The sequence below is a fragment of the Episyrphus balteatus genome, chromosome 4 (assembly GCF_945859705.1).
Source record: "Episyrphus balteatus chromosome 4, idEpiBalt1.1, whole genome shotgun sequence".
NCBI classification, from domain to species: Eukaryota; Metazoa; Arthropoda; class Insecta; order Diptera; family Syrphidae; genus Episyrphus; species Episyrphus balteatus.
The window spans coordinates 82,099,130-82,116,125 of NC_079137.1; the positions used below are offsets into that span (position 1 = coordinate 82,099,130).

The 16,996-nt window shown below is 34.3% G+C and overlaps 2 protein-coding genes across 3 annotated transcripts in view; one reads left to right on the plus strand and one right to left on the minus strand.

Annotated features, from left to right (window-relative positions):
• Window positions 1-3,090: 3,090 nt before the first annotated feature.
• LOC129919751 (caprin homolog) lies at window positions 3,091-13,431 on the minus strand. Of its 2 annotated transcripts, none has more exons than XM_056000764.1 (4): window positions 13,229-13,431; window positions 12,447-12,629; window positions 12,212-12,378; window positions 3,091-6,015 (listed from the first exon to the last, which is right to left on the minus strand). In XM_056000764.1, exons 1-4 carry the CDS (start codon window positions 13,382-13,384, stop codon window positions 3,465-3,467), a joined length of 3,057 nt encoding a protein of 1,018 aa, XP_055856739.1. In that variant the 5' UTR covers window positions 13,385-13,431; the 3' UTR covers window positions 3,091-3,464. The 2 variants fall into 2 exon arrangements, with proteins under 2 accessions (XP_055856739.1, XP_055856740.1); XM_056000765.1 differs by lacking the exon at window positions 13,229-13,431 and adding an exon at window positions 12,761-12,887.
• Window positions 13,432-16,545: 3,114 nt separating this feature from the next.
• LOC129919756 (phosphate carrier protein, mitochondrial) overlaps window positions 16,546-16,996 on the plus strand; it is a 40,590-nt gene continuing 40,139 nt past the window's right edge. Inside the window, exon 1 of the mRNA XM_056000782.1 lies at window positions 16,546-16,660. The gene's annotated coding sequence lies outside the window, so the exon portion shown is untranslated. The remainder of the gene's footprint in view (window positions 16,661-16,996) is intronic.

A 16,996-nucleotide genomic window follows, 5' to 3' on the forward strand; every position in this document is an offset into this window, starting at 1 on the left:
TCATGAGTTTTATTTACAATAGAGTTGGACATTTAGGGCCATTTTGTTCACTATTGCTCAACTTGAAGCAAACTCTCTAGTTGACTTCAACTCGAGAGTTAAAACAAAAGTTGAGAATTGATTTAGTTCATCTTAAGTTTGGAAAACAAAAGTTGGTCAACTTTCTTTAAATTAGTGGGGCAACATTTTCCATCAATTCATCTAAAAAGAAAAGGTATTGCCAAAATGTTGGTGCTTTGGAACATTAATTTTGTTTCCACAATAAACAAACAAAGTTTTGAAAAAATTAAAAATATAATCATTTTGAAGCAAACTCAAGTTTTGTCGGCAAACTTCTAATTTTTCCGGAAGTTGAGAAAACCGAAATGTGATAAACTCTGGAGTTGAAAAACTATAGTTCAACTTCGGGGCGACTTTCCATTAAGGGCGCATACCTTGAGTTCTGATTTTTTTACAGAGCTTAGGGTCTCAATAGAATACCTTTAAAATATTAAGGTGAGGAAACACCCCTAAGGGCCAATTTATTCACACTATTAAGTCTCCGTTAAAAATTAGAAAACTGTCAAATCGCATACAAAATTTAAAATATCCCTTTTATTTTAAACTTAATGGAGTGTGAATAAATTGGGGTTAAGTATGATTAAAAAATAAATATTTAAATTTTTCATACAAAATGTATGCAAATGACGACCACGAAGAATTTGAAGTTCAAGGCATATAAAAGTGCTTGGGCTCACTATAAGATTTGAGATGGGGACAAGTTTGGGTATTTAAAAAGAACTGTTAAAAAAAATTGTTCTTTGTGGTCGTCATTTGCATGCATTTTGTATGAAAAAATGAACTTTAAAAAATTAATTAAAAATATAAATACACGTTTCCTTACATTAAAATTGTTGTTTTTATTACTTTTAGTCATTAATCTTTTAAATAAAAGTATTCGCGTATTAAAATTAGTTCGACCCTAAACGAAAGTTGAGCCTAAACTTCTAGTGAACATTACTTCTTGTAGAAATTCTTAATTTCATTCTTATACTTGTCGAGCTTTCTTATTCTTGCTGGAAATCTAGGAAGAGGTCGTTTTGCTTTCATTAAATCGGAATCATAGTAATCCCAGAACCAAAATGCAACTTGTTTTTTGTTCTTGTTCAGATATAAAGTAAGTGTTTGAAGAAGAAACGCTGAAGCAGGCCAAAGGGACTTTGTTTGCACTTTTACACCTAATATTGAGGTAGAGCAGAAGAACCGATCTCGCTCCACAAGAATTGGATGCAGTTTCATATGCACTTTGGTTTTTGAACACTTATTCTTTAAACGTCCTTCGGCTTCGTCGGGTGCTATCGGTGACAAAATTTGAAAATTCCCTATACAGATGCGACTTCCTTTCACCCAAAGAATATATAAAAAACATGATGGTTTAAGGTGAGTGCAAGCTGTTTTGTCTTGTCATATTACGACTGCTTTCGTTTGCTGTTTATTTTTTTGAAAACATTTTTTTCGCTAATCGCGAACTAAATTGCGTCGGCCTCCCAACCACTAGGTCGTGAGTTCAAGCCCAGCTCGGGCAATTTTTAAAATTAATTGAACATAAGCGACTAAGCACCACTGAAAGGAGTCTGATGATCGGGTTGGTCCCCGTGAAATAGCTATAACTCCAGCCTATGAACTTGGTGGCAACACACACAAGTTGTTGTTGTTCATTCAAAACCTTCAATATAAATTGAACTAAGTACACTAGTTCACCAAAATGAACTAGTTCGTTCGCGAACGACAAAAGCCATGAAAGTCTACAGTTTTGGGTTGTGAGTGCACCCAATCCTTGGATGCATTTAAGATTTGCAATAGCCATTGAGTTGTTTCTTATAAATGATGCTATGGCAGGCCTGGTAGCAACCCAGGTATTGTAATCATTGGTGTGTTAGTGCATTGTAACTGCCCAGGCTGGGGTCTGGTGTTTTTCTTGTTCATTGTAGAATATACATTTTGCACTATTTTCTAGGCCCAAAATGTTTAGGTGCCTTTTTAGCTTAACTTAAGGGAAAATGCTCCCTCTTTGCCAAAGAGACCGCCTCCTCCTTCCCCAGAACACCAACGTACCCAGTGAAGAGTGAATTTGTTTATTTTTCCAAGTACGTTAAGATTTCCTATACACTTCAATAATAGCTTGGAGCTTACACTTAAAAATGCTCTAATAGAACCTACAAGACTTGAACATCTTATACATACAACTTTCCTAAAATTGTTAAGGGTTCCAAGACAAAGATTCTTATAACCTAAATAACCTAAATCTGGAAGGTAATAACTTCCTACTTTATATTTGTTAAAAAAAATTGGATTTAAGTAGTGAATTTATTTCTTGGATTTAAATTTCTTTACGTCCAGCTGTATTTTTAAACTAGTGAATAAAATTAATGTATTTAAATACAAATAAAATACATTAATTATTCCTTTAGGAATGGAAGATTCTAAAGTTTGTTAAAACAATTGTTTACTTATATTTTTATTTTAATCAAAAGCAAAAAAAGCTTCTTAAATGACTAAAACCTTGAACTTTATCGAAGCACAAAAAGGTAAAAAAAAGTGCAAACAATTTTCAAGATTTTCAAATAATTTTAGTTTTTTACTGGTTACATCAAAATAAATTGGTTTTACGTATATTGCACTTATTTTACTTATTTTTGCTTTTTTGTTTCGATTATTTGAGCTCCAAGTTAATTTTACTATTACTAAAAAATTTAAAAAAAAAAAACGAAAATTAGGTTTTTGTCGACCTAAATCGATTATTTCAAATAAACAGGTATGCAAAGTTCGATCGACTATTCCATTGGAAGATTTAAAAGATAAAAACAAGCTAGAAGGGTCCATCAATGATTAACTGAGTTGAAAACTGACAATTTAGCATCAAGAACATTCGCATTTCCGTCAAATAATAAACATCCAAAAACCTCTCGAAATACAACAAGCCCAACTCGTGATACATGGCGCCAATTTCATCATTTCCCCCCAGCAAAACACGTTTTTTTTTTTGTTGTACATACGTAATAATTTTTTTTTTCTCTCATAAAACGAACAAACTAAAAAAAAAATCTCAGATAAATTTCATAATTTTTGTTTTCTTTCTTTTTTCATCATGTTTGTTTTGTTTAAAGATAACATAAAATAATAATTATAATATAGAATAAGAATAGTTGAAAATTATATTAAGCATAAATACTTGATTTTTGTTATACTTTTTTTTAAAGATTTTTTCCATTTTTTTTTGTTTATGTATATATATGTTTTTTTTTAAAGACGAAGTTCAGTTATTTTGTGTGTGAATGAATAATATGCCTTTCCGCTCTGCAAGTTAGTTAGTACTAGGTTTTTTTTTAAATCTTTTTGAAGTGTGCTTTTGGGAGCACACGTTATTTTTTTGCTTTTGTTTTTAAATGTTTAATTGCTTCCTGCTTACATTTTTTTTTCTTGGTTTACGCAACGTCTTGTTGTTGCCTTGGGTTTGGTTGTCTGGAATTTACGTAGGAGGAACCGGAGGATCCGCCGCCACCAGATGGGCGATTGCCTCCGGTGCGTGGTCCATTCATTCCGCTGCCAGACATAGACGACATGGAGGATCTGGTGCCGCCGTTGGTGGAGCCTGTATTGTTTCGACTGTTGGTGTTGTTGTTGTTGCTAGCGTTGTTGCCTCCACGAGATCTGTAGTTGCTTGTGTTGTCGTAGCGTTGACCGCCGCCGCTTCCGCCACCGTCTTTGTTGTATCCGCCGCCACTGCCGCCGTTGTTACTGCCACCGCCGCCACTTCCGTTGTTGGAATTTCCATTTTGATAATAACCATTGTCACGGAAGTAAACGTTACTTCCTCTGCCACTGCCATTCTGTTGGGATTGAGACGAGTAGTTGCTTCTGCCACGGTAACCACCACTTCCTCCCATACCTGGGCCACCACTGTTGCCGCCGCGCATGCTACCACGATCCATGCGATCCAAACCATTGTTGGAACGTCCGCCATCACGTCCACGTTGGTCATTTCGGTTGTAGTTGTTGTGGCGTGGTCTTCCGCCACCATAGCTGTCGTTCTGATGGTTGCTGCTGGACCAGTGGTTACTCTCGTGACGGCCCTGGTGGTGGTTGTCATCGTTCCAGTCGTTCTTTCGTGAATTGGAATTGGCATTGGAGCTAGAATCAGATTGGTTGCCGCCGCCGCCACCACCGCTGGAGGTGGTAGTAAAGAGAGCAGCGCTGTTCATTTCACTGCTCCATTGATTCGATTCGACTGGCTTCGATTGTGAATCATCACGTCGACGGTCATCTCGATCAGCTGGAGTTTCCCAATCGCTGGTGGGGCTTGTGTTGACTTCTTCGGTAGTCGATAAAGCGGCAACATCTTCTTTGATGGCTTCAATTTGTTCAGTATATGGATCAGTTGGCTGCTGGAGTGTTGGCGTTGGGTTGAGCACCTGCACTGGAGCAGCAACTGGATTGTTTTCGAACTGCTGAAAACCAGTCAATGGAAGTCGATTCATCATGACAACTGCTCCAGGTTGTTGTTGATCCATTTGAGGTGGATGACCAGTGGCTGCAATCATTTGATGTTGAACTGAGAGGATTGCAGGGCTGGCATTGACAGCTGGGGAATATACTGCTTGGGGGAGCTGCTGTTGCTTGTCTGCTTGTCCTGGGACACAGCTAAGTGGAGATTGAAGTGATGCGGCAACAGAATTGGGGGCCACTGGGTAGAGTGCAGGTGGTGCTTGCACTAATGGAGGGAATGATTGGTTTGTGAATGTTTGCGTGGGGATGGGTGCGGCCATATTGACATGAGCTCCTTTAGGCAAATGTTGTTGTTGTTGTTGTTGTTGTTGCTGCTGTTGTTGTTGTTGTTGTTGCTGCTGCTGCTGTTGTTGTTGCTGTTGTTGTGGTGGCTGTTGAGTTTGAGGAGCTGGTTGTTGTTGAGAAACTGGTGGTTGCTGAATCATTTGCATTTGGTGTTGTTGCTGCTGTTGTTGGTGTTGTTGTTGCTGTTGTTGTTGTTGATGCTGATGTGTAGGTGGCTGAGATGGATGTTGTTGATTGAAAACATTTGTGCACTGTGTTTGTACCTCGATTGGGTTGTTGTAGGCTGTTGCGCCACTTCCAACGTCTGGAGAATCCAATTCACTGTCCTGCAGGAAGAAGAAATTACCTCCCCCAATGACTTCGGCCAGAGGACGCATTTGCTGCAGATATTGCTGCTGCTTGAAATAGGCTTCCTCAACGGCACGTACGGTTGTTGCTGGGAAATGAGCTGGAACTGCTGCAATTGCAGCTGGAACAACTTGGGGCATTCCAGTTGCTTGCTGTTGTTGTTGTTGCATATTCACTGGGCTAGGAACCACTTGTCGTGAATGCGGTTGGGGTTGTTGTTGTTGCTGTTGTTGTTGTTGATGTTGCTGACGCTGTTGGTGTTGTTGTTGTTGTTGCTGATGATGCTGTGGCGGTTGTTGATTGGAAACGATACCACTTGGAGGTGGGGTAGTTTGCATATGATTATGAACCTGCGGTGCAACAAAGACCGGTGCAACTTCGTTTGTCTCCAAAATAAAGACATTGTTCACAACCGGAGTGTTGGCATTATAGATCGGTGCGGTTTGAATCATTTGATGAGGTTCATCTTCTTGTTGTTGCTGCTGCTGTTGTTGTTGTTGTTCAGCAGAATTTTCATCTGCAACATCATCTTCTTCGACAACTTCATCGTTTGCTTCAACTTGCTCTTCTTCTTGTTGTTCGCATGCAATAACTTCTTCTGTGACAGCAGACGGTTCTTCAACAACTTCAGGTTGATTGACGCAATGAACTTTGTCCAAGTAGCCAGATTCTTGAATTTGTTGGCAAATACGCTTCAAATTCTCAAAAGTTGTCTCGCCATATTGCTTGGGGCGGCCATCAATTGTCATCGACAAATACTCTGCAGCCTTTTGGGCTAAAGTCAAGAATGGAACATCTTCAGTCTGTTCTGGGCGTCTTACTTGAATATCCGAAAGGCTGAATATAAATTTTAGAATAAGTATTTTGGAATTAATTGAGCATTTAAAGGATGTAAAAATATTTAAAAGGAAGTGCATACGCACTTTATAGCAAACACACAAACGCATGGAAATTTACAATTAGGTATAGTTTATTTGAGCTATTTTTCTTCTCAGATTTCTTCCAGTTTTATTTACAAGATAAAAACAATAGGACAATTTTATTCTATGTTGTTGGAAACATGTCTACCTTAAGTGGCGACATAGGACGGAGGTACGAGGAACTTATTACGATTTCAAAACATGTAAGCATGATTGACCTAATTTCATAATACATAAATTAAAAGCGAGGAATTTAAAATTAGCCTTCTACGTTAGAGATTTATGAGAATTGTTTTTTTTTGTTTCCTTTTAGTACAGGAAAGATAGACTTTTTCGTGGAACGAAATACAGGACGGCTGAATTTTTCAAATCTGAAAGAGGGGTATTAGAAAAGCTTAAGTCCTGGGGTCGAATTACAGCATACGATAACGATCATTCGTTAACGTTTTTTCTATTTGTGTCTCTATTTATTTAGTAGAAAAAGATAGGGACACATAGCAATCATACGTTAACGAACGTATGCCGTAATTCGACCCCTGGTTTTCGGGACGCCACCCCCCTGGCGAAATCCGCCATTTTGGAAAACGCGAATAGCTCTATATCTCCAAAACTATGGGTCCTATAAAAATGGTTGTCTGACAAAAGTTATTATAAATTTAATTATCTTTTTCCTTGTAGTACATTATTTTTCTGAGCGGGCAATAGTTTTGAGGTTATGTTGATTTAATTTATTTTTTTTCGGTTTTTTTAAGATTTTATCATTCCTGGTATCAGTTACATAATTTTTTAAACAGTAAAAGTTATAGACCATCAAATTTCCAATAATTTGGTATATTTTTGAAAGTCGTGCAATGTATAAGTCGAAAGTTATTGATATCAAAACTATAATCTAAGTGCAGGAAAGTTAGTAAAAAAAACAGGCATTTTGTGGAACGATATACACGACGGCTAATTTTTTCAAATCTGAAAGAAGGGTATTAAAAAAACTTAAGCCCTGGTTTTCGGGACGCCAACCACCTGGCGAAATCCACCATTTTGAAAAACGTGAATTGGTCCATATCTACTACACTATTGGCTTGACCGAATAAGTTACTTAACCAAAGTTGTAGGTAATATAAATATCTTTTCTTGTGCATGCACTGTTTTTCAGCGAGGACAACGCTTTTGAGGTTATGTTGTTTTATTTTTTCGGTTTTATATTTAACTTTTCTCAGTCTCTATGATAGAAACATAAGCACCATTAAAGTTGTAGAACATCAAATTTCCATTAATTTGGTATACTTTTGAAGTTTATATGACTTTTAAACCAAAGATACGAAACTTTAAGAGCAATCTCTCTCAATATTTTCAAAAAATATACCCACTAATATGTTTTTGCATAAGGTATGAAAAAAGGCTAAATCGTTCTGTCAAAACAAGAAAAATATGATATGAGAGGGATTTATTTAGGTGGGTAATGGTAAGACTTACAATATTGTGGTACACATATTTTGTTTTAAGTCAAACATCCAACTTTTATTCTATCATAGAGACTGAGAAAAATTAAAAAAAAAAAACGAAAAAATAAAAAAATAAAACAACATAACCTCAAATGTGTTGTCCTCGCTGAAAAACAAAGAATGCACAAGGAATTATATTTATATTACCTACAACTTTGGTTAAGTAACTTATTCGTTCAAGCCAATAGTGTAGTAGATATGGACCAATTCACGTTTTTCAAAATGGCGGATTTCGCCAGGTGGTTGGCGTCCCGAAAACCAGGGCTTAAGTTTTTTTAATACCCTTCTTTCAGATTTGAAAAAATCAGCCGTCGTGTATATCGTTCAACAAAATGCCTGTTTTTTTTACTAACTTTCCTGCACTTAGATTACAGTTTTTAGATCAATAACTTTCAACTTATACATCGAATGACTTTCAAAAATATACCAAATTATTAAAAACTTGATGGTCCATAAATTTTACAGTTTAAAAAATTATGTAACTAATACCGGGAATGATAAAATCTTAAAGAAACCGAAAAAAAAAAATAAATTAAATCAACATAACCTCAAAACTATTGCCCGCTCAGAAAAATAATGTACTACAAAGAAAAAGATAATTAAATTTCCAATAACTTTGATCATATAATCATTTGTATAAGTCCCATAGTTTTTGAGATATAGAGCAATTCGCGTTTTTCAAAATGGCGGATTTCGCCAGGGGGATAGCGTCCCGAAAACCAGGACTTAAGCTTTTCTAATACCCCTCTTTCAGATTTGAAAAATTCAGCCGTCCTGTATTTCGTTCCACAAAATGCCTGTTTTTTTACTAACTTTCCTGTACTATTTACCATCTGACATGAAGGTATTGAAACTCTGGTAGAGCAGGTTTGATTAAATAATTAGCAAATAAATATACAGACTAATTAACTGTCATCATCAACGAAAATTAAAAAAATCGCAAAATTGCGATTTTTAGATCTGTAAGAGCTTTTTCCTGAATCGAAACTTAAGCATTTAAGTTCAACCTTATGTGCCAGTTTTTCAGAGAAGAAATGTTCTAGCTCGCGAATCAAACCCAAGATGTCTATGGACTCAGGGGGAGATATGCGTTTTCGAGAAAAAGTGATTTTTAAACATCAGATTGAGAAATTGTTCAAATCTAATTGGATACGGATATTCATTAGGCGAGGAAATAAGCTTGAAGTGTTCTTCGATTGGCGTAGTGATATACACAATATATGTGATTTTTGGACTACTACATATTTCGATATCGTTTGTAGTGAGGAAAAAATAAAGAGGGCCTAAATGCGTCCCTTGAGGAATCCAAAATTAGCTAGAAAAGGATATACATTTTAAGAAGGCTGTTTCAAAACCGATGGTCAAAAAAATAAATTAAAAATTAAGAATCTGTGTCCGGTTTTGTTCATAGTCTTAAAAAAAAATCATTGGAAATAACGTCATAATTCTCGTTCGTTAATGTAAGGGTATAGGTACAAATTCAACAACATAAATTTGCAATATTTTCAGGTTTGTTGGTGCTTTCACTATAAAAAGAGAGACATTTTGACTGTCTAAGTTGAATGAACTCTGTTTACATTTTAAGCAAGAAACAAATTTTATAGAAATTATAAAGGAGGAATGGTTTGTATAGAAAAGTGAAAGTAAAATGAGGAGAGGGACAGAGTTGTTAGTGAAATCTGCGGTGGAATCGGCTTTTGTGATTTGTGATCGGGGATAATCACAAAAGACTAATTTGCTCTGAGAAATATGATTTTCGTAGTACAAATTTGGTTCTTGTGACTATCACCGATCACAAATCACAATAGCCGTGATTTTTAAATAAGGTCAATTTGAATAATTTGAATTTATTGTAGGCTTATTACAAGCTAGACTTAAAACTAAAACATTAATTCAGAGTAAAATATAAACATTAAACTAAATTGAACAAAATAAAACAAAATGGAATAATTTTTTTTAAAAATCAGAAACAAAATTATAAAAGAAGAAGAAAAAATGTGGAACAGAAAGTTATTGGTATAAGTAGGAATGGAGAGAATTTCGCAGGAAGTAAAAAATATGTGAAGGATTGTTAGGATTGCAGTACATTCGAGACATAGTATTGCAGAAGTTACAGTTAGTGCGGTCAAAAGTTAGTGCGGAAAAGAAGATAATCTAAGACAAAGGCGATTAGTATAAAAAAAAACAAGATTTTACAGAGTGGTTTGATATGGGAATCAAGCTTGAGACTCATATTCACGAATACATCGAGAAAGTTACATAGGGGTCAGAGAACTCTATTGACCAGCGTTTAATAAGGATTTTTTGATCACGTTGTCAATTTGGCAGCGAAACTTGAGTTCTTTGGGCAAAACAACTACACGTACTAAGTTATCATTAATTATAATTAAGTACCTTCTAGAGGGGTTTGCGTGAGACTGTCAAGTTGTGCCATTTACTGACATTGAGTTCAAGGTTTTATTTTACATATCTACGTTCCGTTGTAAGGTACCAATAACAGAAGATGACAAGATGCGTTTAAAAATTTTGGTATCATCAATGATTGCTAAAATTAATGGCAGTGGACCTAGACACAGGACAATAGCAGGCGTTTAATCAGGTCCGATGGAGTAATCATTTTCGATTTTGTTCTTTTACCATGTTGGTAGAAAATTTTAAGTAATAAATGAAGTTTTGCCGAGTTATAAGTAATGGAAATATTGAGTATCTGGTTCAATATCGCAGTCAGTAAATGACTGTTAAAAAATGATTGTAAAGAAATTCGCGATTGTTCATATAATTTGACTCACCACTTACTTGAATCACCGGAATTGAATTAGTTAAGAGACATTATGCCGATTTTTCACGTGTAGATTTTAGCCGCAAACCAAAAAGTCCAATAAGACATGTCATATGACGCCGAAATCAATGCAAAACGTAGGGCGAATATTCGGCTAACGATGTAATCTATCTCATCTATCTATCTTTTTTTAAACATTATTATTGTTTGAGAGATTAAAACATTATTGCACTTAATTTCTAAATGCCTCACTAGTGACTGCAAGACTTGGACATCGCATTCACACAATTTAAACCCTTTTCCAATACATTTTTTGGTATCAGTTGTTGGAAATACATTTACATCACTGTATGTTTAGAAACACTTCTCAAGTCGAATATAAGAAAAGTAAACTTTCGCACATGTTCCGGAATTCGATCGAAAATGAATTGAAATCACTTTTCAATTTCAATTGAAATAAAATTGCATGTTGTCCATTTCGATCGATTGCGAAATCTTCGAAACTGCTTCGAACTGAAGGATCTTCCATTTTTATTTTGATTCTGTGAAATTACTGCGTGTGAAGCAAATAATTGCAATATTTCAATAGAACAAAGTGATCAATGATGGTATTATGCATTATAATACAATACAATACAATATAATAATAAAATAAAAATATAAGTTTTAGCCATAAATTGCATATTCTTTGAAAAATGCACAAATTCACAAACAGAATAAAAATATATATTATATTATATTATGCCCCGCCCACTTTCCCCTCCCAACCGACGCGCGAGGAGGACCTTTTAATTATTTTTTATTATAATAAATAATTGTACTATTATAATCTGATTTTGTGTCACCACATGTCTAACAAGTAAGTTTAACCTCCAGCTGTTGGTAGTGGAAATTTTGAGCCTGTATTATCAGCCAAGATATTAGCACTTCGTACCGAAGTGCATTAAAGCCTTCCCATGCGCAAAAAAAAAACAAATGTTTCTGTTAAATTTGGCCTAATTTTTGCTTGTTTTTATTTAATACAGTTATTTTACTTGATATTATTACAAATAAAAAAATAGCAAATATTGAACTTTAGAAAATATGCCGAAGACCGTCTCTAGCGGAATGGCCCCTTTGACATACTACTCGATGGTATTTTTTTTTTTTTTTAACATATTCGCTGTTGACTTTGGAGACTTAAAAAAATGTTTGTTTCACTTCAGCTGCGCACTAGGTTTAACATTGAATAATTTGAGCAACATGCCTAGTAGAAGATCTGAACTATTTTTTTTAAACGTTTCTATTTGTTTGCACACAAAATCCATGTAACCTTTCATGAAATTTGCAGTCAATATTACATAGAGTATTTTAAATACAACCTTCATTAAAACAATAAGGAAGAGAAATTTGACTTTGATTGCAAAAATGCAACAGAAACTAAAAAAACAACAAAAAACTGGTTTGGGGTTTGTTGTTTTGATAAAAAATATTTTTAAAACTGACTCACAGGGGTCCTTCACTTGTACCACCTCTTTGAAACCAGTGTCATTGTGAAATTTTTCATTTTTAATAATGCAAAATAACAGTCAAAGAAGTTAAAATAAGTAACTAAATTCCATTGAAAATCATCATTGGCTTATAAAAGATAAAACAAAAAATTGTTATCTGCGCATTTTTTTACTGAACCCAGAAGCAAAACAGAAGTTGTTTAAATACAAAAGATAACAACAAATAAGAACCTAATGAGTCACAGGTATTTTCGTTTTTTTTTTCAACTCTTCACTAATGCATTCATTCTCAAAGTAAACATAAATTTCAATCAATTAAATTTAAGAAAAAAAAAATAAACTTACAATTTATCCAAGTTCTCCAGATCGGCTGGCTCCAGCTTAACAGCACCATTCTCACCGCTTAAGAATGCTTCACGGATCTCATCAATCGACATGTTTGTCAAAATATTCTGTATAACCAGAACTTCACGAATTTTACTTGTTTCCGTTTGTGCCCTTGCGATGGCATCCTAATAAAAAGACACAGACAACAAAAACCTCTCAGCGCTATAGAACAAAGGACAAAGACCAAACTCACCTTTCTAGCTTGCTTCTTCTGCTCCTTTTCGGCATCTTTGGAGAATTGCAACATCTGCTTGGACAGATCTCGTGCAAACTCCAAAGTCTGAGTCACAGCATCGTATTTAGCAACAGCAGCTTTTTGGTCAGCGCTCAATTCCTTACCGGAGGCCTGTATCGCTCGATAGGACTCCAATTTGGTCTAACAAAAAAAAAAAAAAACAATGATAGAAAGATAGAGAAGAGACCCTCTAGCGTTAAGGTACACATAAAATATCTGAAAACCCTCGAATATTTGCCCCCTAAAAAATGGTTCAGTGCAAAAAAACATACATCAAAGATAAAGGACGAAATGGTGTTGGTTTTATTTTAATTTACAAAACCAAAGCACATGTAAATATGGCGTCTTGTCTTGTGTCGTGAAAGTAGTCGCGACATCGCCTGGATGGGGTTTTTTGTAATTTAACAAAAGCCACGTAAAAAAAAAAACGGATAAAAAACCGTTTGGGAAATCAATTAACAACTAATTTTTGTAAATTAACCAACAATCGGATTACAGCTATTTTTAGCTTTATTTACTACAAAAAAACATAAAAAAAAATTTACTAGAAAAATAATAAATTCGTAATATTATAAAAAAATTTGTTTTTCTTGGAGGAATTTGATGGCAAGTGGAACGCCGTCGTATATACATCCATCTCGAAGGAAGCCATTGTGCATTTTTTTTTTTTTGAGAATATAAATTTTTTTTGGGTGGTATTTGGAGAAGGTTTTTTAAGGGTTTTTGTTATTTTAACTTACCTTACGCTTTTCCAAATTACGAATTTTATGTTCAATTGTTACTAAAGCTTGTTTCATCGGATTTGTGGCATTATTATTGTCACTTGAAGAAGACTCCGCTGGGGTGCCGGAGACCTGTTTTTCTAACTTGGTGTTGTTTGAGGCAGACGGCATCATTCACAGACAAAAGCTGAAGCAGGAATGGAGAAAGATGGAAAGAATATGAAAATTTTCGTTCTTTTCCTCTTTTTTTTTGGCTAGAACAAAAAAAAAATTATATATTTTTCATTTTGTTCCAGAGGAGTGAAGTTGGTTGAGGTTGAGGGATATGTAATAAGTGTTCAAGGGGGATGAGGGACATTTTTTGTAGGAAAAAGAATTTTGCTTATTGTTGAACAAATATTGAAACCATGCCCTGCAAACCAAACCTCAGTAGTTTAGGGGAAAATACAACCACCAACAAAGCTTATTTTGAGGATGTATGTGTTTCCTTATTTACCAAAATCTCTCCCCTCCAAAAATAGAAGTTTTGTTTCTCCTGAAAAAATAAACTCTTCTTTGATAAATGGGAGGAAAAGAACGCGATGTATGCAATGCACAAAGTTTTGTCTCTTTTGTAATGGCGGCTCGCGTTTGATTTGACTTTTCCTACATTTTATATTTTCTAGTGAAACCAGTAAAGCCTTGATAGCCACAGCCACAGCAACATCAAAAAAATTTTTCGCTGCTCCATTTGAAGAATAAAAATAAAAACAATTTAATTTAAAAAATATATAATCTTCTCAGTGTTGAGTGTTATTTGTGAAAACTATTTTCTCTAAACAATATCTACCACACAAATTCTTCGGCACGCCACAAAAATTTATTTCCACCATCAAAATGCACAGCCTCAGCCTTGTGCATTTAGAAAAAAAAGTAATACAAAAATGATACAAAAACAACCACCAATTCTCTAGGATTTGGAAAATAAAAATATGCTGATTATAAAATTGATAAATTATAAAGTTGTTGATTTTTCTGTCTTTTAGTGGCGATCAATTCCAGACATCATTGACTGAGTTTGTTTACAGCAGCTTCAGCCTTGAGCATTTAGAAAAAAAAAAATCAAAACAAGATACAAAAACTACCACCAAAGTGCAGCCTGCAGAGTATTTTTTTCTTTTTCATTTTTCTCAACTGGCCAGGCCACAGTCGCGTGCCCAATGATCTTTTTTTATGTATTTTGTTTAAAAAAAAAACTATGTGTTTTTCCAATAAAATATTAAATAATAATTAAATAATAAAAAGAATGTTTGTTTTGAAGATTTTTTTATTTTCAGATGAAATTAAAATATGGATTTTGGCAGTACGGATATAAACCCATGAAAGTGCTCCAAATAAGTACTTTAAAAGTACAAGTTTCAGTTCTTTTTCTGTAGGTAAAAAAGTACTTGGAAATGTACATCAGAACCACTTCCAGAAGTGCTTCGCTAATGCACTTTTGAAGTACATTTGTCTGTACTATTAATAGAGGGGAAATTTATTTCATCTTGCATGCAAGAAAGAGATAGCTGCTTCACGTATTCTTATATACAGAAAGTATATAACTGAGTTTTTTCGCGAGCTCCTATCTTTTTTCAGTGGAAAAGAAGTACTTCTTTTACGTACATATTTCACCGGTTTTTTCTGTAGTTCTGCGTTTGCTGGGTGGTTAAGTAATTTAAATTTTCTGTTCCTTTGGGAGGTGGCAAAGTACTACTAGTAGTTTATTAGCGATTTTCAATGGAACGCATTCAACGAATTCAATACAAATCGTATCTACTCGGGAAGAAGAGCATGAGTAGATGATAGTACTAGATTAACCAAAACATATACTAGTAGTAAACTACCACCTCCAATGGAACAGGGCTATTGCTGGATTTACATACGTCTGCCTCTGCATGCAAACAAGTAAAGGGGGATAGATTATAAACTTGAAATTCGTAGATACGTATAAAGGAGAGGCATTGATGAAGAAGAACATGTTCGTCTTCGCCATAATCTTCCTATGCGCCAGGCTACAAGGTGATTTTTCAATGGCCTAACGCCTAACCAGTCAGGTTTTAGACAAGAGGGGGTGAGGATTTAATATTTTTTACGTTTGTTCCTAGAAAATGTGAATCGGAACGTGATTGGGCACAAGTGTAGCCAGGCCCTATTATCTGTATTTATGAAGATCTATGCATTTTCATCTACTCTCTCTCTATCCAACATCTGTGAATTTTAAAAACTGTGTCTCCTTTCAAAGCAGATCTGGAAATGCAGAGGTAAGTAAATCCACCAATAGTTGAAAATAATTTTCGTTTTAGGAACCACGGCCCCTGTTCTGTAGTTTTATCACTGGCGATAAACGTTTTTCAACGTCTTTAAAATCCATTTTCTTCCATAGATAAAACAAAATTTCTTTCAAATTCAGAATATATTATTTATTTATTTATTATTTATTCTCTTTTGACAGCAATGAGCTTGACGTATAAGTTAAAAGATACATGCGTCCGCGATTTGTACTTATGTATGCATCAAAGAGATTTAACTGAAGCTTGTTATGAGCCATGTTTTCATTTACCCACATTGACTCTAAGTGAGAAATTATGATATTGAAAAAAATTTCTTTTATTTTGATGAGATAAAATGTATTTTAAAGTCATTCAAATATTTTATCACCATTCAAATATTTTATCTTTGTTCCCAATCACGCCCCAATTCACATTTTCTAGAAACAAACGTCAAAAAGATTGTATTGTATATGGACCTTGGACCAGTGCTAAACATCAGTTTTACCACCGATTTCAGAAGATAAAAGTCGGTGAACCACGGACTAAATTTTTGTACAACTGGTTCTTAAAAGTTTCATTTTGCTGTATGTTACGATTCTTGTTTTATAATAAATTCGAAGCCAATTATAAATACTCGCATTAATAACGCACACTTTTTCTTTCAAAAATATTTAAATGGAGCTTGACTTTGAAAATTTCATTTTGTTCGTGTATTGATCGATTTCTATTTATTTTATTGCACAAAATATAATAATTTATTGTGTAAGCGCCCTTATGAATTTATTCCCACAACACAAGTATTTTTAATTCAACTGAATATGTCCATCGGAATGGTAGGAATGAAACAAACTAAATTTTTGTTCGTACTGTACGTAATCGAAAATAAATTTAAACAAATTAGAAACCGTTCAATGGCGGAATGCGGAAAATGTTTATATATATAATATATTCAATTTTAATGTGGTATTGTATTTGCGAATAAAAAAATTAGTTGTTAATAAAAGAGATTTCTTTTTTTTTTCTTGAAAAATATAAAACATCGAATTAAACATCTCTGCAAATAATCAATCTTTTTTGTAAGACCAAATCTTGAAAAAGTACCCTGTAGTCATACCGTTATTGGTATATAAGAAGTAATTAACGTTGGAAATCAAGCAGGGTAAGTGTATGCAAACAATAATTTAAGACCTCAAAGCATCATTTATATTCCCTTAAAATATTAAAAAAGTTTTAAAAATAGAATATCAAGTATTAAGGCCAAAAAAATTAGTTTTTTATATGTACCATAAAACATAACCTTAAAAACCACCACAGAATCTTGAATCTAAAAAAATGAAGGTTTATTAATTTTTTAATCATTTATCGTATTTTGTTGGTATTCTTATATTTATCATCAATCTAGACGTAGTCATCAATTCCAAGTGTCGTTTGTCTATCGATAGACGACTTTTGTCAATAGTCGATCATCGAAAATTAATTTTTGTATTGCCAATCT